Source organism: Glandiceps talaboti, chromosome 5 (genome assembly GCF_964340395.1).
Source record: "Glandiceps talaboti chromosome 5, keGlaTala1.1, whole genome shotgun sequence".
NCBI classification, from domain to species: domain Eukaryota; kingdom Metazoa; phylum Hemichordata; class Enteropneusta; family Spengelidae; genus Glandiceps; species Glandiceps talaboti.
In genome coordinates, this window is record NC_135553.1 from 15,622,011 (window position 1) to 15,647,500 (window position 25,490).

The following is a 25,490-nucleotide window of genomic DNA, read 5'->3' on the forward strand; positions in this document are numbered from 1 at the left end:
ACACTGGCATATGATAGTTTACCTTACGTAATACCACAATTTTTGTTTGTAACCCCGTGAATATCAAACAGTGTCTGAAATGTACCTAATGACATGGCACAATACAATACAGATGTACTCTACCACACAAGATATGATTCCTTGTTTTGGCATGCACAGTTTATCGCTAACATTGTGTTAACTAATTTAACAATTCACTCCATATGAGTGTTTGTATATATATATATATAATTACTATTTACTACACTAGTTATTGCTCTGTAGATATGCCCACATTGTCTATTTCCAATCCATATCCCAAGTCCATTCATACTAAGGGTCTTTGTAACTGTATATATGTGAATAGCAACAAATGTAAATTAAAAGGCAGGGCTTTGTAAATTAAAAAGTTATGAAATGTACAGATATTTGTTATTGTTTCAGTACCATTGTCTTTCCAAGAATCAAATAGTTGTTATTTTCATTATAAATGTATCAACTTTGAAAAAAACTGTGTGTAAAGTTTCTTTACAACCAGCTTTGAATAAAAAGGATGAAATACCATCAAGTATATTATTGTGATGTCAATTGTGAAATTATTAGTCCCTTGAAGGGGGAACTATTACAACGAGTTCCGTCTGTCCATCCGTTTGTCTGTGCGTGTATCCGTCTGTCTGTGATGCATCATTTCTCTGACATGCAAAATCTGATTTCAATCAAACCTGGTACAAAGGTGACATACCATATGGGACATATGCACATCAATTTGTTCTACAAGATATGAAAATTTGACATAATGGCATACATAATTGTAGTGACAAATCTTACTGCATATAGGTGGTTGATATCCCTGAGTGATAATGGAGTCGCCCACCATTAGACCTGAAGTTGTGTTTCCTATTTGGCATGAGTGGCTCACTCATTGGAGAGCCATACAAATTCTTTCCCTCCTGTAATGTTTGCTCTTGAAGGAAATTGTAGAGAGCTGAAAACATTGAAGATAACTTATGCCTCAGACAATGCACTCTTGTATACTAACATGGGATTGGAACTATAGTTTAGGTCTGTCCTTGGTTTTCAAAGAAAATATACTGAATATTAGCTTGATTTGTCAACTTTCCACAATGCAATGCTATTCAAAAAGTGAGGCAATGATATAAGGCCATATAGTGGAACCTTGATCTAAGGCCTACTTGTGTCTGATAACATTGCGTAAGGATTAATTAGCACTCAATTCAACACAGTAATCTATCACCACCATAGTCCACTTTGCATCAGCACATTGCTGATCTCATTCAAAAAATTGGGTCAAATGTCACACATGTCTTGCTAACACCTATTTGATTTAGCATCTTTATTACACAACTTATACCGTCAGTGACTACAATATGGTAAACAACAACAACAACAACAATATTAACAACAACAACAACAACACAATTTTTTCTCTTTCTAACTCTAACACATTAATATCTTTACAAGTTTTTCAAAATTATGGCAAGAGGAAGATTTGGTATTAATTAATATTTAAAACAGATAAATTTCTATCAATACTGCTGATTGTTACATCATATTCTTTAAACAATTTTTTTCTTTGTGTACTGAAAATTGAACATTCTAAAATAAAATGCATCTCATCATCAACTAAATATAAATTCACATCTTCTACAAAATCTCAAATCAACTATGTGTTTTCTACGAAAATTTCTTCAAAGCATTACACTCGAAGTAAAAGTCAAGAGAGATATCACAAAACATCATGTACATACATACTTGACATATTTATACAGATACCATGGCCATAATAGTAATTTACAGTCGCCACACACAAACATTTATTTAGTTCAAATACATTGTTTACCATTACGGGGGATGAAGCCATTAACCAAGCAGGTGGGGTTTATTATACCCGACTTGCTGGCTCACAAGTAGGGTTTGTAGCACCTGAGTGGCTAATGGGGGAAAACCGTCATAATCATTGTAGAAATAGCTACACAGTTACACAACAAAAGCAATGGCTTAAATAAAGCTACAAAAACCTCATATATGATATAATGTGTAATCTGATTGAAATATGATGGAGAAAGAGGCATGACTAATATCTGGTGTTTATTTTGGTGCTTCTACTTTCTGTGAGGAGCAAGACATTCAACTGGAGACTCATTAAGTTTTTAGTACACAAGTAAAGAAAAGTTTGAACATACAGATGCCAAATGAATTAATATGGGCGTCCTGCTTCATCGGATTTTTAATCAGATACAATTGAAATCAAATGTATAATAAAACATCTTCGTTGATACTAATCGTCGACACCAGAGGGTGCTATTCAAGAGCTACGAGTCGTCACTTAGTCCCCTTCTAACTAAATTGACCAAAATTGAAAATTGTTTCAGACAACACAATCAATTTAAAATCATTTTATGTAGTAGCCTGTAGTGCTATGAATACAAAGCCAGTATGTAGTAGTATGTAGTGCTATGAATACAAAGCCAGTATGTAGTAGTATGTAGTGCTATGAATACAAAGCCAGTATGTAGTAGTATGTAGTGCTATGAATACAAAGCCAGTATGTAGTAGTATGTAGTGCTATGAATACAAAGCCAGTATGTAGTGAGTAAAGAATAGTTCTTTTGTTGACACTTTACTTTATTTTAGTTTCATGTACTTACTATAGCAAAAATTCTTCCATTTCTCAATTTGACATTTTTAAAGAAATATTTGTATTTAGGGGTACAAAACATCCATTAAAAGTAAATCGATTTTTGTAGGATGAGAACTAAAATGGCGCCCCTAAGTTCCACAGTGTTTATGTTATCAGTCAATTAGTAAATATCATTGTAATCACAAAACGTGATGCTCTGACGTGATGACTGAATGTATATATTATGTATGTGAGAGTGAACGGTTATACAGTGCATAGACCCTCCATCAACGTTGGGAGAGGGTCTATGGACGGTGTACGTAAGTGATGTGAATACACCAACTGATAATAGCTGCCAACACATGTGCCCTAAAAAAGTAACACCACTAGGTTAATCTATAAGAAACTGAAAATAATATAACCTTATGATTTACAACTTCACTTCTTACTAATACTCTAAAAACTTCTATCCAGGTACTCACTACTAGTGTCAGAGTGTTTATATGATGGCCTAGAAGGAAATCGTGAAGTTTTAGACACATAACAATAACTCATCGTGTACAGCTCAATATTGTATATATAGCTAGTACTACACACATATGCACTTCAAGTGGTATATAGAAAGCCGTTTTTATTTCGATCACATTCTTTCGAAATACCAACGGGTTTTCGTACTGTGACACCTTAGGAACAATGCAATCACTGATTTACTTGAAGTATATCATAGAGTAGACTTTTCTTCTCTTCTCAAACGTAAGATATGTAGTCTAGTCTGAGTTACTACAACCCGTGAAAAAACCGCGGTGCGTTTCATTTCCTTGCTTATGGCATGGTAAGCAAGAATAAGACAAGTTTTATGCAAAGACATACAATGAAATTAGCGTCGGCAATTTATCAAAGCATAAACACCACAGTACAACGAGTATGTTTACTGATAAAATGCTACATGTTAACATCTGGAATACAATTACCGTTAGTGTTACATTTTAACTTCCACAGATATAAACAAACTGATAAAAAAAACCAGCCTAAACCTACACCAGAGACACCCATGTTGTGTTTGTAATACCAGTGGTATTGTTTTACCTATAGCTAATTTTGACTTTGCATGAAACCTTTCCTAAGCTCACTTCACTCAGGTAATACACTGGTGTCATTTCGTGGGTTGTAGTATGTTTAAGGTAACTAGTACACTTCTTGCCAATAAAATCTTTACCATAGATGTCCAAAAATGTCTATCTACTCTCTACTTCACTTGAAATCACAAATACATTTTATATGTATAAGTTACATTAAAGTGTCCGAACAAACACATTTGTTGCAATAAGATATGATTATTTATCCAGTCCTTATTTTACAAGCCATCCCATATTATAGTCGTTAAATTCGTAGTCCCGAAATCCTTAAAGTACCATGCCTGCAGTTCACGTTGTATTTTTCATAAACATCGGCTTTCAAGCCTCATTACATTGGATCTAAAAGCCTTGTAATGTGAAGGTTATAGTCCGTGTCCAACATAAGATAATAGGCGGATTTATGACTGCCAAGTATTACTAAATCAGTTTGCTAACTGTAAATTAAGACTTTTAACCCTCAAAATCCATATTTTACATATAGATCACGGAGGCAGTCCTTCCTACCTCCATGCATAGATTGATTGATTGATTGACAAATAAACTAACAACTTGGTAATGAACTGCAGGCACATGAGTTGGCTCTGTAAACAATAATGGACAAATTCTTCCTATTCTGATTCATAAAACCGTTTCTGTTACAAATTAATTAATCGTCAAAACTATTTGAAAAATATATAGCACATATGCTTCATTACTTAGTATTCAAATAGCAATCAACAAAAGAAATATTAGTACCACTACACCTTTCTGATTACTTTAGTTATGAATATACCGTCAAAACAAGAAACTGTTAACCATTGAATACGATTGTGTAATGAAGTAAATACTACAACATAAGTTGAAAATTACACAATACTAACGACAACAATGCTTTCAAAACTAAACTTTCACTATTACTGGGCAAACCTTTAAGACTGTTATTATATTTCAATAACAAATAACGCAGCTAAGTTGCAGTATCAGCAAAACAAACTTAAAGTCATACATCAATAGTATTTTATCGTCTGCTAACTGTAACATTTCCATTTCTGAAAAGACAATTCGTACTTAAAAGAATCTTTTACATAGAAAATCTCACCTAGATATTTCGCCATATTTCCAGTTATGTACAGTTAGCAGAAGGGTGATACACGAATATCTTTTGTAGCACTTATTTATCAAAATAACCACAAATTGAATCCTCCGTCAGTAAAGACAATCTTGCGCGACTAGACTACAATGGGTTACTAGTAACCCACGCCGATAACCTATAGTTTGTAAAGTTACTTATTTAAAACACTTTTGAAAGTTATGTCATCTCATCTCATCTCATCTCATCTCATCTCATGCCATGTGGTATGAACATTTTGCAAATATGACAATCTCTGATACTTGTCTTGAGCGCAAAGAAAAACGTGAAGCATGTGACCTCAGAACATATATATATATTATTGTGATCTGAGGTATAATTATCGACTGACTTTTTCCTTGGACATATCAATCCTCTTTTCAAAATGAAAAAGAAAAACGGTTCTTGGTTTATAAGTTCATAATTAAACTTAAGCCTGATCGTGTTTCTTGACCTCCGTTATTTTCCTGTCAGGATTAAGCCAGTATTCAGAGTATTTCCTCAAAGATACAAGATGTGAACATTGTTTTTGTCAAGAATAGTCAAGAATACGCGATCTCAATGTCCAAGGTAAATGCATTTTATATGCTTATAGGTTCATAGGTTTTTCGTAATATATATTGTAATACAAAGCGAACTTTATTGTCCGAACACCTGCTCTCGATAATAGCAGAGTGTAAAACACAAATATCATTTATTTAAACCACCATATCCGATGGAGATGGCTCTCCACCTTCTTCGATACCGAAAGCTTCTTTTTCTTCTGTAGACTTTTCGGCATCTGTTGATGAAAATAGCAACTATTTGTTAGAGAGTTTGACGTCAATATATAATGCCACTACTACGATTGTATTAAGTAAACATGGCTATCCTAGAATGTATCCTTATATGGTTATTAATTAACATGATTAGGTATAAGAGAAACCTAAGACCCTTGTTATACGACGTCAACTGTGAACGGTCGGAGGGAAAACTCAAATTTTAAATGTAATTGAACATGTAATGTGTACAGTACTTCATTGACAAAATATTACGTTTCATGTGTCCCACCTCTATTATTTTCTTCGGTGCCGAAGGATATTTCTTCAGTTTCATCATGGATATGATCATCGACGTCATCATCAGGATGCGGCTGAACCTCTTCATTGCGTAAGGTGTTCAAGTTCATTCCATCCATCATGATGTAGGTTGAATTATTCTGATGTACAGTTGTATAACCTGTCAGGAGAATACGATCACATGAAAAAGTTAACAATTGTTTTGAAAAAGGGGAATATTTACTCAAGAGAGTCAAGTCTACTTTTGAAATGAATGTCAACGGTGTGAAGAATGTTTTCTCCACTTATGTATCTAACGCCTCTCCACCTTCCACGTGTAATTTTGTATCACTACCTTACGTATGTTGATTACCAACCCTTCCTATTCTAAATAGAATATTCTTTACAGTACACAGTGTTATCAATCATGTATATGTACAATTATTAAAGATGATCCCGCATAAATACTAGTCACATATGTATATGTATGTATGTATGTATGTATGTATGTATGTATGTATGTATGTATGTATGTAAGAACACATACACACACATACACACACACATATATATATAAAGGGTTTCCTAAAAATACTAGCTTTCGCCCTGTTAACAGAGCATCATCAGGTCGACATATCAATAATACTAGAAAGAAAGAAAGAAAGAAAGAAAGAAAGAAAGAAAGAAAGAAAGAAAGAAAGAAAGAAAGAAAGAAAGAAAGAAAGAAAGAAAGAAAGAACTATACCTCGTTGAGACTTTGTCCGTTTCGAACATCTACATACGACACATAAAGCGATACCAGCGACCAGTGCTAGTAGCGCCAAAGTCACCATGATTGCAATGTGCAATGTATTATTGGTAGTTATGACGACCGGCTTTCTATTTTCGGTCAGGGGATGCTCTGTTGTCGTGATTCCGTTCACTTTTGTAGATGCCATGAGGCTTGACATCACTTTGTTTGCCATGAGTGTCTTTGAAGGATCATCTATAACAGTGTTGACATCTCTGGGATCATCCGTAACAGTGCTGACATTTTTCTGGTCTGTTGATATGTACATGTATAATAAGAAATAAAAGATGCTTATCGAAGTTTAATTGATCGGAAGTTACACACGGATCAGGATATACTACTAATCCTGAATAAACAAAACCACTGTTAATTAGGCTTTGTAACTATACAAAGAATTAATGGGTTTGCAAAAGTTCATTTTGCAGTTGTATTTACTGAATGAATTTTATCAAAATATCTTGCAATCACGTAATGATTAACCACGGCCTCTTTTACGGTACCGTCGAAACGTACTGCAAAAACAGGTATTTCGCAGTGTCGCGGAAGAAATAACAGCTCTGGTTTACGAGAATGCCGCTTTGTATATTATTTTTATCTATTTATGTTAACACGTAAAATTTGTATCCTCTCTTACCTTGTGGACATCTGTCTTCATAGACATCTTTTGAGCCTCTTAGTTCGGCACAGTCATGGCATTTCAATTCATAGCACCACTTTCCCTTTCCGCACTCAATGTCGTCCTTGCATCCCCCGTAATATTCAGTTGAAATGTCCAGAGCGTTTTCTAAAAAGGTAGATATACACACTTGTCAGTTTAAAAATGAAAAAGGCATTGGATTTGCCTTTTAATTGAAAAAAGTGACGATTCTGCTAACAATGCACATATTAAACAAAGGCGTGAACAAAGTAATCGTGATTGTCATGACAGGAAATGTACATCATGTCAATTTCGTGATTGACGTCATTTCTTTCATTAAATAGATGAATACGCAACATTTCATGCCAACACTTCATATGAAATCATTCTGACTTATCTATTCAATATTCAACGGCTCTCAGAACCAAAATAACCGAAAGATAATTTGGCATGGTAAATTCAAGTAAGGAATGCACTTTTAACTTCCTGGGAGACGGACGATTTTCAGAAAAAAACAAAAACTAGGGAGGTATCCAAAATATTCGTGTTTCATTAGCCATTAAAAAACCTGAAATACAGTCAGCTCTTTTATGACTAGAATTATTTTACTGTGCTAATCTGTGCTCAGTCTGCTTAGGAATTTGGTTTTTGAGAAGAATCCTGGCTACTGACATTACATTGATTTTAACTCATATAATTTATTGTTTTATCAACACAAGGATTAGGATTGATGTGGTGTTATCGGACAGGGAACCACTTTCATGTGTCTATTTGGTCGATTGATTCTGGTGACGTCAGATTCTTATTTTTTGATACCTGTTTCCATTGTTATCTGCAGCTGTAGTATGCATCTCAAGTGGAGGGGAGAGATATAGAATAAAAGAAATCTTCAGGGCTAGATAATTTATAGATTTTTTAGCCGGTGGTCACCGAAAAATACACTCCTTGATGAGAATCCTCCGGGGTCCCTGGAAGTTAAAAATGTACACTGGGTCTCCCTAATTGACCATACATAACCCCCCCCCCCCCCCGAAATACACGTGCACGTTTTCAATTTTTACCTTTACATTTGGATGGGTAGTCAACAGTGTCACGATATTGGTACAAAACATCACAATCCTCACACGTTCCCATTTGTTCTTCACAATATTGTCCCCGTTGGCACTGCCTATCGTTTGTACATGGACCAACCATATCCTTCAATTGTTGCCCATTGATCACGACTGTGTTTATAAATAGGCAAATGCAAACGCCCACGCCAACTTTGTTGATTTGGTTCGTGTAATCCATTTCGATCCGACAAAGTATATAATATATTCGCTTGCCAATTGTTACGCAGTTTATATCCAGGGGAACAAATTGTAGGAACCTAAAAAAATGGTGTGGTGAAACAAAACGGACTGAGTTAAAACCAAACAAAACTATGAAATATTAAAATTAAAGTACAATGAACCAATAAATGGTCGTATATTCAATATGCATCAATACAATAAACAATGAACCAATAAATGATATATTCAATATGCATCGTTGTAACGTTATTGCCCTCATCGGAAGTTCTCTTTAGCTTCACTCACAAAGAAACAAAAATACAAATTACATGCAAAATAAATAACGATTAATGGTTTGAACTTGAGAGAGAACTTGCCTTATAATGCCATTATTGTTAGTTTATTCACCCTTCCTTTTTTGATTTCCTGAATTCAGTCTAGGAACTGTAATTGACGTGTGTTTGCTTCATGCATATACTTTTATTCTTTAGATTTTATATTCTTTATATTTACAGTTCCATTCATTTTTAATTAATTCAGTGACAAGCTTCTTGCCATTGATTCTTAGACTCGTGTTGCTTTTCACATCTGACAGCATTTTAGCCCAATTTAAAAAATATATTTTAGGTTTGCGGGCAAGTTCAATGTAGGATAGAAAACGTAATTATTTTAGTTTGGGAGTGGGGAAGGTTTTATTTTTAATCCTTTAGTTCTCATCCTGCGAAAACGATTTTACTTTCAATGAAATTAAAGCTGTTTTGTACAACTAAATACAAATATTTTTTTACTAGTAAAATTATCATCAATCGAGAAATGGAAGAATTTTCGCTGTAACAGTAAACGCATGACGCAATAAAATAAATTAAAGTTTCAATAAAAGAACTATTTTTTACTCGTTGCACACTGGCTTTATATTCATAGCACGACATACTACTACATACTGATTTGAAATTGATTGTGCAATCTGAAAAAGTTATCAATTTTGGCCAATTTAGTTAGAAGGGGTGGGGATGGGGGTGGGGGTGGGGATGGGGAAGTCTGAGGCCTAAATTGAACTATTGATCTCACCACTTCGCTTGGCTTCCATATATGTCTGCGTTCGTTTAGATGTGTAGGTGGTGATAATTTACTCCTCTGTGACTTAATAAGTAAACCATAACAGTTTTGTTGTTGTAACCAGCTAAATAAATCACAACACTATATCGTTCTGTGTACAATGAAAATGACCAGTCATGCATGCCATGTCATGTAGCATTAGAAATATTCTCCTGGTATATCCATAGTTCTTATGCTAAATAAATCACAGTTTTATAACAATTTTAGTGACAAAGACATTCTCATCTACGGCAACCGAGAAAACTTCTGATATCACAAATCAATTTTGACAGTAAAAAAAGTTAGTTTCAAATTAATTTCCATTTTTAGAAGAAAAAATAAAAAAATAAAAAAATATATGATTTGATATCAATTTGCATTTGCAAATCAATTTCCATATTTTGATCATTCACTCTGTGTTTTGATTTAAAAGCTGCTAGCTGCCGAGATGTGAGGTCAAAGGATATCACAATTTTGAAATGACAGACAAGCTATTGAACCAATTATAGTACATGTACCAATAATGTTTTTATAGTACATTGTTTTGCAAAATTTTGTAAAATGGTTACTGTCTATTTTGCGTTCATAAATATGCGTAGGGGGATTTTACTTTATTAAGTTTCACGAATTTCAGCAATAAACGATAAACTTATTTTATCTCGACATGTTTGAGAAGCCTAATAATAGTAATTATAAAACGATAATTTTTCGCTCAGGTATGAGGTCATGGGGTTACCATCTGACAGTCGTCAGTGACGTTGTGGTTGTTTATAATCTTGTCGTAGTGAGAGGCGATTTATCGTTGGTCGCGTCATGATCTGAGAAACATAAAATTATCAATGCAAGACCTCCATGAACTCCGACCTGCCATATGAGACCAGTGCATCGCACTTTGAAGTAGTTTAGGAGAAAACACGTACGTGACGAGACACCAAATAGTCGGGCAAAGAACAAACGGTTTATTGTTTGCTTTACAATGTAATAGTCTGAGCTGCATTGAGGTTTTCGGCTATACCCAATTCTGCTGTAATAGGTTAACAATTGATCAACTATATGGATACTTCTACAAACACACACACACACACACACACACACACACACACACACACACACACATTCACATCCATATTATACATTTACAATGCTGTGATTGTAGCCATTTTGTTGTCTTAATTATAGTTTCTTTTGTTTGTTCCTTACATAAAACATTTCTTACGATTTCAGATTTGCCTTGCCTATATTTTAAGGACCAAGAGTGCAGCACAGAAACAAAGAAACCACCCTTGTATCAAAGAAGAATACTGGTTCATGTTTGTTGTTTTCATATTCGAACATAATAGTTACAAGTAGGACAAAGTTCGCGGATATCGTCAACAAACATAACAAAGGTGTTGTCAATATTTATAAGCGTAGTGGCAGAATTTGAAGCGCTCTATTATTTTGGTTTTTGTTGTTTCTGTATGTTGTTTTTGACTCCTCATGGTTTTTTTTAGAAATAAAATATACTGTACTGTACTGTACTGTACTGTTCTGTACTGTTACACAGTACTGTACTGTGTACTGTACTGTTACTGTACTGTACTGCACTAGCACTGTATTGTACTGTACTGTACTGTACTGTATTGTATTGTATTGTATTATACTGTACTGTACTGTACTGTACTGTACTGTACTGTACTGTACTGTACTGCACTGTACTGTACTGTACTGTACTGTACTGTACTGTACTGTACTGTACTGTTACTGTACTATGAGAACGTGAATGTGGAGCAGATTAAGGACCCTAATTTCTCATGAAATTGAGATCGCCATTTCAAAAACCGCCGTGATTCAAATTTTAGGAATTAATGAGATTTCGCTTTGAGCTAGATTATCAATATAAGTGCGTTCAACATGTTCCCAAAGTCACTAGAAACGCTTCGTCTCAGAAATAACTGGTTTAAAACTAAACATAAACATACAAAAGTGTTACTGCGTCACACCGATTGTCTGGTATGTTTTGGAATGTCATAATATAAAACTGAAAATTGCGACCGCTGTTCCGAGTTTTGATAGTTCGAAAGTAAAGTTACAATGATTAATCATATCATTTTAGCAGGAAAAATGAATATTTACCTTCACAACACCTGGGATAGCGAGAAGTGGAAGTCCTAGTGGTCTTGGTATTCCTTTAAGAATGACGTCAAAACTTATTTTTATACTTCAGCCATGTGATATCGACCACATGATTGTTTACATGCCATCTATTGGATGCAGAGTTGTTTAATGACCATTTAAATTTGTTTGGTAAACTCTGACCCTTCTCAGGAAGTACTAGTACACTGAAGTCATGGATACAGTCAGATTGATATCTTGATTAGATACATGCTTACAGCTACTATGTTACAACCCGCAAAATAAAACACCAGTGCTTTTGCTAGCACGAAATGAGCCAAGGAAAGACTTCATGCAAAGACAAAATTAGGTAAAAACAACCATACAGCTGATACAAAAACAACAGTGAGTGATTCTGATGTAGGTTCAAGTTACTCTTTTATCAGTTTGTTTATATTCCGTGGAAGTTATAATGCAACACTAACAGTCGTACTCGATTGTATTAACTGTATTAACATATTGTATTAACATATGCATGTATTAGCATGTTACTTGTGTCACCCAGGTTGTGTCATTCCTGCTTAGGCCAAATAAAAAAGTTGTTCGGTTCCGGTTACCCGACCCCACCTAGTTTTTCACGCCGACCCTAATTTAAAAAAAAAAACATATTCGAGAAAAAAATTAAGAAAATCATGAAAATTGTGAAGTCTCGCAAGAAATAATGGATGCGGAAACTGACATCAACTGAAAAGACAATATAAAACTGTTCTTCCAATCTGTAATGGCTGTGAGAAGAAGCCAATAACACAAAGACCATATGAAAAACAACAGAAAAACATAACTACTAACTAGACACTCCATATGAAAAAAAAAATAATTTAAAAAAATAAGATAAAAAATCTACCTACCCCACCTATTTTATTTTGAATGTAATCGAAACCAGACAATTTTGTTTACACCTTACCACAAGTAAACGGACACTCTGGTGTTTTTTCTTGGTTGTACTTATATCATAACCAAAACAGTTAACAATAGAGTAGGTACATTGTAATATCATGAGGTATATATGGTTGACATCATCAAGGCTTTTACTCAGATGGTAATGGGATGGGGTACACGCCCTTAGAATAAAGTTGTTAATATGCTAATACCAATAAACCTAAAAGAAATTCTAAAAAAAATCAAGGAATGTGCACGGAATCACTATAACTTTCATGAAGGGAGGATATGGCTTTTTCTCAAACTATCCACATTTCCCTCAAATCGCGCCAAACAACATAAAATACAGAGGAAAGCTCACTGATGTCAGAGAACTAATGAATTGTCCATAAAATGGTGAAAGTATACACCCGGGGTATACACGTACTGGAATTTTTCGTTTTGAAACTCCCTTTATGTATTTTGATTAATATCTTAAACTAGTGTCGGCCAGGTTGTCAGAAACCCAGCAGTTTTTATATGGCCTTATGTATTCAACATCAACGTTGACCAGACTGAGAACTATTGTAAACACGTACACGTTTGGCCAATTGGATTCGAAAAAAATGTTGAAAGTTTTAAGAAAGTGTTTCCAAGTGTTTTCTTTTCATATATTTATACTAAATTATCTATAATCTACTCAAACGTTCATTATAATATAAATCTTCTAAAATGTTAATTGCTTCGGTCATGGACACGTTATACCACTGCCAACAAAAACGAAACTGACATTTTTTAACTATAACGTAATATCGGTTGATACTGCAAATAGTTTCAATTTCGCGGTTTTGTTTGACTTTGATGATGTATACTGCCATCTGCAGTTGACCTTATACTTATCCCCGTCTTTTCTTTAAGGCTGGAACGTTCACTTCTGAGCCAACAATGATACTATATGTTCAAGCAACACTTTGCTGATGTATACCGCCATCTACAGTTGACCTTAAAAAATCACACTCTCGTCTGAAGTTTTTATATCGCAATAAGAAATTCTTAGATACTAATATCAGAAAACTATACTCGCTAATTGTCTAGTTCAATGCCATTTGGATTATACCAGCTCATATTGGTATAGTGCCTTGACTATGAAAAGCAAACACAAACTTCAAACTTCTCAAAATAAGGTTATTCGATTTGTCCTGGATATGCCACCGCGGACTCATATTGAACCAACTCATTTCAAAGAATTGGGCTGGCTCCCCGTCGGCCACAGGGTTTCATATATTAAGCTCAACCATGTACATAGAGTTAGAACAGGATTGGCACCGAAGTATCTATCCGACCCATTGGTTTTTAATAGTCATGTATATAGAACTAGATCCGGTCCCTATTCTATTTTTATTCCAGGCGGGGCTCGGTTTTATCAGAATAGTTTTGTTTATACAGCCAGTGTGCAGTGGAACAAAGTACCAACTAATGTACAGAGCATAACTTCTAGTACTCTTTTTAAGAAAAGGTTGAAAGGATACTTTTATGATTTAATGTATCGATGTGTAAATGATGACTTCCTTTTTTATTGATTGTTGTTTTGTCTCTTGTGAGTTTAATCTGTATTTTGGTAAAGTTGAGTTTGTCTGTTCTATGTGGGACCACAGTGGAAATAAGTTTTTAACTTTTCTGTGTTATCCCAGCACAATTTTGTTTTGTTTGTTGTAACTGTTTTCTGTATAACTGTATACTGAATGTTTATTTTATTGTGCTGAAATAAATCAAATCAAATCAAATCAAACCTTATATTTATCTTCTTCTTTCTTAGGCTGGGGTAATAGTCACTTCTTACTAGCCAACAATGATAGATGTTCAAGCAACAAATATTCTATCTATTATTTGAGACAATGCATCGATATCTTGTTAATATTTTGGCATACTTTGTGGCAGCAAATTAACATCATACCGTAGTTACATTGCTATATTAAGTCCAGTCCTCCCAAGTTTATCAAATTAAAAATTTGGGATTATTGTCTACGAACTGTTAACGACTACCAAACCCCTGGAACTAATTGCTATATTTATTGTCACGATTTCAAACTTACTGAAGGGCGCCCTCGGTGTCTGGATAGTTGATAGTTACATTATCATTATATACATTGTATATTTCAGAGACGTTCCAGGGGGCGTTTGACACTGGCACCAGCTAGCATACAATAACTATACTCATACACTGAATTCGTCCACCCTGGCAGATATTACATATACAGACTTACAGGCAGCACACGATAAACACAAACGGTAAATATACACTACCACACCCTGAGAAGTACGAACTCAGTAGACATACAAACGAAAACTCACCAATTTAAAATAGCAGTTTAAAATTTATTTCTCTTGACAGAAAAAACGGGTATTTTGCATAAATCTACAAACAGTTGTTTTATATTTAAAATATTCAAATTATATTATTGTACACTGATTGTCTCCGCTGCACACGGACAACCACTGAATTATGATCTAGAGAAGTACGAATATGTCTCAGTTTAAGTAAATCATCCATTTGCATGATATGACAACTTCTTTTGCAAACAACTTGAAAATCTTAGATCGTCTTAATTAATGTGGCCATATAGACGAGGATTGGATATTTATTTTGCATTTTTTATTTATAAAATTTTTTTATCATGGCGTCCTTCTTGAAAAATGGATCAAATAACATTGTTTAAGTCTGTGTCTATTGCAAAAAGCCACAAAAAATGTGTAAAAATGTTTGTTATTGTACGTACAATAACAATCATTTTACACATATATTAATCTTTTACAAGGCTTCGCATATGTTGTTTCACATTGATTTTTCAAGTAGCAAGCGATGATAAAATTGTTTTGTAAATTAAAAATCTAACATAAATACCCAATCCTCATCCATATGGACACAAAAAATAACATTTTTGACATTATGCTACAATTATGCAATAATCTAACTGACATGGTTTAAATTGTGACACAAAATTAAATGTTCTTGGAACATATATCACACTAAGACTGTGTGTTGAGCTTTGTCTAGGACACTCTAAAAATGTTACAATAAAATAATGAAATATCTTGAGCTGTGAAATGTAAAAAGAATTTTCACACCAAACACCAAAAAAATAATAACAATTTTCTCTAGTACTGTTTTTTTTTTAGAAGTTGTAGTCTCACAAAAAATAATGTTTTAATTTTCCCCACGTCCCCACGAGATGATTTAAATGGAAATAAAAACGATGTGATAAAATTATTTTACAGTACTATGCGATATGGTATTGTGAAGTAAAGATTTCATTAATATTAAAAAAGATTATGTAATTATTCCAAATCCTTTGAAATATGTTTACAATTGTGGCTATTAATTGAGTACTAGGCTGGAAATAGTTGTTGAAAATCAAATAAAAATGACTTTTAACTTAATAGCTACCTTTTAGAAATTCTAAATATTGGCAAGTCCAAGTGCATCTGTTTAAAAATGTTCAACGCCATTACTTTCAGAGAACAGAACTACTTCATATAGTTACCATGGAAACCAATTAGTCTACAAAAAATCCGACATTCGCAGGTTTAATTTTGAAACTTAACATCGGTCAACTCTTCCCATCTGTAAATTTACCTTGAATATCCTCTTTTTTTAACTCTAATTCCAGTCGGCAACACAATTACTATATTAAAGATGGCTTCCCATGAGCTTTAATTCTCGCGAGATCTCATTACAAGAGGACGATGGTGAAGACATTTTAATTTGCGAAATTCACATGCAGATCATGTTATCTGTATCTGTATAGTTACGGTGTAGGTCCTGGGTAAGGAATAACACACCGGGGGAGAGTATTTAGTCAGAATGGTTTTTGACAGTGACTGCCATTTTAAAGGCGTCACAAGATTTAGCGCACACAGTACTATTGTCCAGATGGTTCCAGTCTACTAGTGTTTTTACAAAGAATGACTGTTTGTATTGAGCAGTTTTACAATTGTCAATTTCAAAGCACTTTGAGTTGTTAGTAACTCTTTGTTCAACAATGTTAGCTGAGATACAGTCGGCAAATTTCCTAGCTTTTATAGATCTTTTGGGTCTTATGGGTTTAAGATAGTCCGCTGGTTGAATTGCTGGTACTAGGCCCTCAACCACCCTGTATAGAAAAATTAGCCTGTTTGCTGTGCGTCTATCCTGGAGTGATGTAAGTTCGAGGCTTTTTACCATTTTGGTGACACACCCTTCGTCCCTACTCCTGTAGTTCCCTGTGATGAAACGTGCTGCTCTGCGCTGTACCTGTTCGAGTCGGTCAATGTTTTTATGTAAGTAAGGGTCCCAAACCACTGAACCATATTCTAGCATGGATCTTACTAGTGAGATGTAAGCTGTTTTCTTACATGACTGCGTACAATGACGAAGGTTTCTTCTCAGAAACCCCAATGTAGAGTTTGCTTTCTTTGTGATATTTGCAATATGTGGAGTCCATTTCATGTCCTCTGACAAAGTGAGACCAAGATAAGGATTTTGTGTGACCTGCTGCAATATGTAGTTACTCAGTGTATAGAAATGAGAAGATTTATTTCGAAGAGACATGATGTAGCACTTTTTGGCATTAAAGCGCATCCCCCAAGTGGTGGCCCATATTTCCAGTTGATCTAAGTCTCTTTGCAGAGTGAAGTGATCCTGATAGGTCTTGATCTGTCTATACAATAGGCAGTCGTCAGCAAAGAGTCTAACATTTGATTTGACACACTCAGGTAAGTCATTTATGTGGCACAAGAATAGTAACGGCCCAAGTACAGTGCCCTGGGGGACTCCGGAATGTTGTCAATGATCTCACTAGCGAAGCGACACCCACTGAGATATAAAGTGAAGCCTTCACTAGTTTGAGAAACTGAAAAACACATCTTGCCTCTATTGAAGTGTAGATGTTCAAGCTTTCTAATCACTTGGGACATCATTGTAAAGCTTGGCTTCACGGAGAGCTACTGTTGCCGTAAAAAGGTGGAGGGGGTAGTTTGCGACAATGCGAAGCATCGTTGGGTATGACGCTATCTGATCAAAAAAACTAATCACTTGTATTTAGTCAAAGTTGATAATTCTTTTAGTAACAGGGATATGTGAATTGTCAAAGATATGGTTTACAGTAAGTGATGGCATGAATGAAATACAGAACTGACTGTGTTTGAAGGTATCAGGTTTTGAAATCTGTAACTAACTAGCCATAACTAGTCTATTTAACACTGTAACTAACTAACTAGCCATAACTAGTCTAGTCAACATTGTAACTGGCTAGCCATTACTAGTCTTGTCAACGCTGTATTAAATTAACTAGCCATAACTAGTCAACACATAACTAACTAGATATGACGATATCTGTCGATGTACAATAAACACTTTGCAAGTAATAATGTTGAAGTATGGAATTGAACTTTGACCTCGGCAACTAAAAAAATACATGAATCACAGGGAGCCAAGGAACAGTGTTACCATACAAACACCACGTGATGAGCAGGATATGTGAGAATTATTGGCCCATATGTACATATATACATGTATATATATAGTTATCCATGAGTTACATTTTCATTTACCCATGCATATCTTGTTTGTTTGTCTATGTTTATTATTTATTTATTTATTTATTTGTTTGTTTGTTTTTTGTTTGTTTGTTTGTTTGTTTGTTTGTAGCACAGTTCCTGGCTTCCCTGTGCATGGATATCATACGCTTGTGATAGACACTATGAAAGCAAGACAACAAATCATAATGATCGTGTACCATGATTATAAACTTTCATTGCAGCGCCCTCTCAGGTTAAATAGGTTAACGGTAGTCAATAAATGAAGCCAAACTGGGGATTTCATACATTAATTTACGCATTGACGCCGATCACTTGTAAGGAAGTAAAGCTGTAACAGACTGGTGATCGCGTTGAAATTTTATCTCAAGCTAACTTAAGGAAGACCAGAAATAACCAAAGGTAAATGTAAATATGACCTTCACGTAACGTGACCTTTGACCTTTCTATTGCTTTTTTGGGGGTCGGTTCAAGTGGAAGGACTACAAAAACTTTGGCTGCCTTCAGATTTAGATCCAATGTCTTTAAGTACATTTGCTACTTGGTGTGATGCGGAAGAGAATTCATATATGGATGCAGCGATTTGTAACCAGAGTCTACCAGAACCAATTTGCACTGTATTTGGTTGGTTCTTTGTAGTTCTTGATGGAAGGTTCTAGTTTTAAAACTTGGGTAAGGCCTTCTTCTTGAATACACAAATGTACAATTTTTAAAATAATCTGTACACGTCTGTCCAGTGCTTCTAGATGTGGTTCAAAAAGAACTGGTGCAATTTTATCGTAGTACATAGAGTCCCTCATAACGTCGCTAAGCTTGTATTTTTCTGTTGCTAGGACCTCCAGGCGTTGGTATGTAGATTTTCTCATTCTGGTTGGAGAGAAGAAAGAAAGTGTACGTGTTAAAGATAAAATAACAAAATAATTTAATTAGATTATCGAAGACTATTTCATATAAGTGCGAATTTATTAATTCAAAACTATCGAGTATTTAAGTATATGTAGAATATATACAAGTGTATGTGTAAATATAGATCTATAGATAGATAGATAGAGCGATGGATGGACGGATGGATAGATAGATAGATAGGTAGATAGATAGGTAGATAGATAGATAGATAGATAGATAGATAGATAGATAGATAGATAGATAGATAGATAGATAGATAGATAGATAGATAGATAGATAGATAGATAGATAGATAGATGGATAGACACTTTAGATATAGCGAATAGTTAGATCTCTGGCTAGATCAATAGCTAGATGGATGGATGGATGAATAGGTATATACTTTAGATAGATAGATAGATAGATGGATGGATGGATGGATGGATGGATGGATGGATGGATGGATGGATGGATGGATGGATGGATGGATGGATGGATGGATGGATGGATGGATGGATGGATGGATAGATAGATAGATAGATAGATAGATAGATAGATAGATAGATAGATAGATAGATAGATAGATAGATAGATAGATAGATAGATAGATAGATATATAGAGTTAGTTAGTTAGTGAGTGAGTACATCATTCTTTTACAGTATGAAAATACTGGAAATGATAATTGAAAACATTTAGTAAGTGAAGTGGATTCGTAGAGCTGTGTACAAAATGAAGTATTCTAAAGGTAAACTTACAAACAGCAATGTTTTATTGGTGCCAATATTGACATTTCATCGTGTGCATGTTTTCCAAATCTGAAAGGTAAAAAGAATATTACTGTCATATTGATAATGATGATGATCACAAATTTAACAAACACTGGTGTTTTGACGAAATTTGTGAAGATGAAGGAATTATTCACCAGCCGTATCTGGCACTCTGTAGTAAATATTATACAACCCTCGAAAAAAAACCCCGGCCAGTACGTTTGCTTCAGGCAAAGACAAAATTAGGTAAAAACAACAATAAAACTGATACAAAGACATCAGCGGGTACTAATATAGGTTCATGCAATGCTCTTATCAGTTTGTTTACATCCGTGGAAGTTATAATCATCATGCAACAGTTGTACTCAATGTTATAACTGTAGTGTTCTATCAGTAAACAGAGTCATGGGATCTGAGTTCCTGTAGTGTTCTATCAGTAAACAGAGTCATGGGATTTGAGTTCATGTAGTGTTCTATCAGGAAACAGAGTCATGGGATCTGAGTTCCTGTAGTGTTCTATCAGGAAACAGAGTCATGGGATCTGAGTTCCTGTAGTGTTCTATCAGTAAACAGAATCATGGGATTTGAGTTCCTGTAGTGTTTTATCAGTAAACAGAGTCATGGGATTTGAGTTCATGTAGTGTTCTATCAGTAAACAGAGTCATGGGATTTGAGTTCATGTAGTGTTCTATCAGTAAACAGAGTCATGGGATCTGAGTTCCTGTAGTGTTCTATCAGTAAACGCAGTCACGGGATCTGAGTTCCCGTTGCTTTGATAACTTACCCATGATTTACCATCTATACTACAACCGACATTAATTACACTGTGTGTCTTTGCATAAACCTTGTCTATTTCCTGCTTACCGAAAGCAAGTAAACGCACCGGTGTTGTTTTCGTGGGTTGTATTACGAAATACTTTTCAACTAAGGTAGAAGGAACAGTTGGAATTCAACTTACGCTCTGCCCTGGTCTAAATGGAGAGGATATGTATAATTGCCGAATTTTTCAAAAGTTTCATAATGATGGCGATCCATATTACCTAAACAATGAATAAATAATAAAACGTGTTAGGAGATGTTAAAAACAGTGTTGGTTAAAAATGAAATGTGCGGGTGTTTCCTTTAATAGTGAGCATCTCTTTAAACTATAAAGAAGATGACGCTCGCAGAACGTTGGCCAAAAGTGAAAGTAGCTTATCCACCAAGAAAATTACAAGTTATGAGCTCAATGGCTTCAACGATTACAAGAAAGCGTCCTGAATTATTTTCACCACCTTCTGATCTATGTTGGGTTTTTATTTTCTGAGCATATATGAAACATTTTACATTGTAATCTTCAAGTTTTGGTTATCTTTTTCAAAACTTACACTTTAAAAAATACTGCAAAACAACAATTGTTAATATCCAAGGTTTTTGAAATGTTGAATTTTTTATCACCAAATTATCAAAAAAGAAAAGAAAATAGAAACATAAAATAGATAAGGTGTTTTTCGGTTTGTATATTTTTTTTTACATTTAAAAATTAATTGATTGAGTTGTCCGACAAATTGCAACGTATCCACAAACTTTTGCAATCGATTGTAATAGAAACTGTGACGTTTGAGGTCAAAGGTGAATCTAACTTACCAGTAAGAAAATCATAAACTGCAAGATCCATTAAATCTAGCAGTCGACGTCCAGAGTTGTAAGGATGTTTGTATCGGACTTGTTCACAATAATATGGATCGTCTTCCCATCTGAAGAAATTATAATTTTAAAATTATACGATTATCAAAAGTTAATATGAGTTGTCGTAAGATTCAACGAAGAATTATTCTAATATCGATCAATTTTAAAGAACATAACTATTCGATTGAAAACTGTCACAAAATCTACAGTGTTCGTCGTTATAAGAACAAAGCAAAACCAAATATCTTCGATACGCTTCAAATATCTAGTGTATTTTACTTTCATCAGCCACAAACATCTCCAGAGCTAATAATGGGGGAGACTGAAATATCTCTCTGAACTAAGAACTGGTGGACGACCAATTGCAAGCACTTTTGAATACTTCAGCCTCAACCAGTAACAAATAACAAGTGTGATAACGGTCTATGGAAACTTACGCGGCTCTTTTATGTTTGCTGTACGATCGTCTCCAAGGATGTCGCCAGGTTTTTCTTGGCGCCATTTTGAAGGGCGGGAGATAGGCAGCGAACGACCCTTCAATCATGTCGGGATGTCCACAAACTGCTGTTTCAGTCTGACAGTAATATGAACAGTGACCAACAAAACACACGTTGTTTACTACAAGGGAAGAAAATAAAGAAATTAGAATTTCAGACTTTGATATGAAAAAAACAGACGATAGAGACGGAATGTATTAAAGACTCATACTAATGTACATTTTATTATGTAAATAAATAAGCTTACGTTTGTAAAATTTTGCTCTTCGAATTTTTTTGGACATTTTTGTCATTTGGAATCACATCGTCATCAAATTTCACAGATTGACGCGTGAAAAGTAATGTATGTGTGTGTGTGTGTGTGTGTGTGTGTGTGTGTGTGTGTTGGGGGTTGGTGGGGGTTATACTCCATTAAAACACGATACAAGCAAGTTGAAACCTAAGTACAAAATGGCGGCATAGACTATAGTCAATCAAAACGTTTATTTGTCTCGTAAATTTTACATTTTATCTGTACATAGATAGACAGACAGACAGACAGACAGACAGACAGACAGACAGACAGACAGACAGACAGACAGACAGAGCTAGAGAGAGAGTGAGAGAGAGAGAGAGACAGACAGACAGACAGCATTTTTTTTCATTTTGCTTTCAATTTTTTTGTTAGTTTATATTGCTTACCGGGGGAACGGAAGAACGTTTTTCTGAGGGAAGAATCACCGAGGTCATAAATTTCAGTCGTCATATTCAACCACCGACCGACCTGTGGTGGCGCTCGTCTGAAATCAAGTACCCTGAAAACAAAGATGTACGAATGGTTAATTTATACTCCAAACGTGCAACGATAACTAATTTGTGTTTGTTTGTTTGTTTGTTTGTTTGTTTGTTTGAGATGAATATCAAATCTCTTTTCATACAAATCCTGAACCTTTCATCTCTCAGCTTGACTACACATTTTGAAACTGATGGATATTAAAATGGAAAGTTATCTCACTTTACAGTCCCGCCAGAAATGGTCGTGTTATAAGCCTACGCATTAATTTATTTGAAGAAATGATGCAATATATAAATTAATGTCCTTCCATTTCAACTTCTCAAACAAATAATCAGCACTAAAATTAGTTCAGCAAAAATGCTATTTTCGTTGAACTAAAATCTTAAATTGGCACCAGATACTAAGAATTAGTGATATCTTTATAGATGAATGTCAAAATTCTGATTGAAAACTGAACATGTCATGTAAAACATTTATAAACAAAGTTTCTCCTATTTTTTCAAAATGTGTTGGAATGGCTTTAAAAAAAATTAAATTTCAGCTATTTTTAAAACGCATTTCTCTCAACGCTCAGTTCCCCGTAAAAAAAATAGAACCGATTCGTTAGAAATATGAGCGTAGAGTTCTAATAGTATTTTAGATCCGTAGGCCAGGAAGTGGGTCCTTGAAAGGCTAATAATAGCGACCAAATCTGACTGTACAACCGTTCATTAATTTCAGGGACGCCATCAAAAGTGATTAAATTTGCCTTAAACGTCCATTCTTCGAGGTGAAGTATGACGAAATCCGAACAATCAAGATTGGTAAAGAAAATCGAATTTGACGTCTCAGTGACGTGTAGCCAAACTGTGTAAAACGACATTCTCGTATTGACTGATCTAATTGTATAGCCTAATTGTGTACATTGATTTACAGTCCCTGTATTATCACATAACAACATCATTTTAAGTGGTGTAAAAAAGTCAGTATTGTTGGTACCTGTCCAAGTGAAAGGCAGCAATCTCAGCGTTATGACGTTCGATGTCTGAGAAGTAAAAGTGATCTGGTACGGTCTGGTAATCCCGTGGCACTCTGCAAAATTAGATTTTGAGAAAAAAATACGACTAAATTAATATTGGGTAAATCCGATTGAATATGTCTCTAGTGTACGACATTTGACGCTTACAGAAGGTCCATCATGCATTGCAGTAACACACAAAATCGTTATACAGTCGCTGAAAACACGACACATGATAGCGAAACCATGAGGGTTTTTAATTTACTATTTTGTTTCATTTGAAACCAATTTCTATTCATTCCTGTATCGTTTTACATGTCTGTCGTTTGTTTGAAATATAAGCCACAAATATCGCAATAATTATGACATGGCTAGCTATTTTCAGTCTCGACTAACACCAACAGCTAGCGGACGCCTTACGTATATAGTTACATGTAACGTCTGTCTCTCGATAGCTATCATTAGTCTTTGTAAGTGACGTCAATGTTCCGTCATCCGTTTGTGCCCCCCCCCCCCACGCCTCCATAATAAAATAAACAAAGTAAACCAAGGGTAGGGAAAATCAATCAATCAATCAATCAATCGATGAGATCAATATATAGATATATAGCCGGGTCGTGGATATATCGAGTCACTTTGGCTTACTCATACAACAACTGCTTCATGCTGTGAGAGTTCTTCACGTGAAGCATGCAGGTGTCTGGAGGAGCATTTACTATCAGAGATAGGAGAAACTTTATACACTGCATACTGCACATGCGTAACATCGACCCACATTGATGGGCATGAATTCGAATAGCTCCGTAACATCACATCAAATCCAAGTGCAACAACAAACATTTAGCTGCACAGTCGAAGTTTGACAATGACGTACATGTAGTAAATAACATGGATGTGGTCACACTGACTGAAAAAGGCAAAGAAGTCAACACCACAATTCCGTTGAAGTCCCTACAACTCCTGATAGTGTAGTCTCTAAAAATGAAATTCCTTTGGCGTCCCCATTTCTTAATTATCCTATTACAAATACCATCTGTTTCATTTTCTCCTTCCCTCAAATCCAATTTTCGTGTATTTACATTCCCTTTTCATTTCAAATGTTAAGAGACAGTAGCACTCCATGGAAATGGTATACAAATATTGGTAATCTAATTAACGCGGCCATATTGATCGCATATTATCCCCCAAAGCTTACCATACAGATGGTCTACCGTGGCAATCGAACAAGACTAACATCATCAACACGGTAACTCTGATTGAAAACCACAATCGATACGTGTTTACGCCATGTCAACTACGTCACGGTGACTTTTACTTAAACCAGCGACAAAGTTGTGTAAATTTCATAGGTGTATATTTTGTTACATTGTGTATATTTATAACACCATGTCTGTTTCATAAATCGATCTGTCATTCATGCCCAAATGTCTGGAAAATGAGTTCATATTTATGACTATAGTAACGTAAGCCAGGTGGAACTGAAATACATAGTAACAACCCGCATCACGTTAATCATCCTAAAACATATATCTTTTGGATGTCGATTCTTTCAAAGTTTATCCAAGCGTGGTTGTCACGGTGTATTTCCGACAATCTTGATCTGATGCATGATTTCCTTAC

At 34.9% G+C, this 25,490-nt stretch overlaps 2 protein-coding genes across 4 annotated transcripts in view; both read right to left on the reverse strand.

The window, feature by feature from the left end:
* Positions 1–1,409: 1,409 nt before the first annotated feature.
* Positions 1,410–11,938, reverse strand: LOC144435023 (uncharacterized). The gene is made up of 6 exons (XM_078123560.1): positions 11,810–11,938; positions 8,390–8,697; positions 7,326–7,475; positions 6,647–6,943; positions 5,915–6,082; positions 1,410–5,645 (listed from the first exon to the last, which is right to left on the reverse strand). The coding sequence occupies exons 2-6, from the start codon at positions 8,616–8,618 to the stop codon at positions 5,563–5,565; spliced, it is 927 nt and encodes a 308-aa protein (XP_077979686.1). The 5' UTR covers positions 8,619–8,697; positions 11,810–11,938; the 3' UTR covers positions 1,410–5,562.
* A 3,136-nt stretch (positions 11,939–15,074) lies between these two features.
* LOC144435214 (extracellular serine/threonine protein kinase FAM20C-like) overlaps positions 15,075–25,490 on the reverse strand; it is a 36,533-nt gene continuing 26,117 nt past the window's right edge. For all 3 annotated transcript variants that reach the window (XM_078123795.1, XM_078123794.1, XM_078123796.1), the window contains 7 exons: positions 23,852–23,944; positions 22,780–22,892; positions 22,039–22,219; positions 21,560–21,669; positions 20,892–20,973; positions 19,922–19,981; positions 15,075–19,147 (listed from right to left, as the gene is read on the reverse strand). In XM_078123795.1, the coding sequence (XP_077979921.1) occupies positions 18,877–19,147; positions 19,922–19,981; positions 20,892–20,973; positions 21,560–21,669; positions 22,039–22,219; positions 22,780–22,892; positions 23,852–23,944 (910 nt within the window). In that variant the 3' untranslated portion in view covers positions 15,075–18,876. The remainder of the gene's footprint in view (positions 19,148–19,921; positions 19,982–20,891; positions 20,974–21,559; positions 21,670–22,038; positions 22,220–22,779; positions 22,893–23,851; positions 23,945–25,490) is intronic.

Excerpts from the sequence above, each read along its gene's own strand:
- LOC144435023 (XM_078123560.1), bottom strand. The coding sequence starts at position 8,618 with ATGGATTACACGAACCAAATCAACAAAGTTGGCGTGGGCGTTTGCATT. Across the intron at positions 7,476-8,389 it reads CTACCCATCCAAATGTAAAG|AAAACGCTCTGGACATTTCA; the intron begins GTAAAAATTGAA and ends CTACCTTTTTAG. Across the intron at positions 6,083-6,646 it reads ACGGACAAAGTCTCAACGAG|GTTATACAACTGTACATCAG; the intron begins GTATAGTTCTTT and ends TTCTCCTGACAG.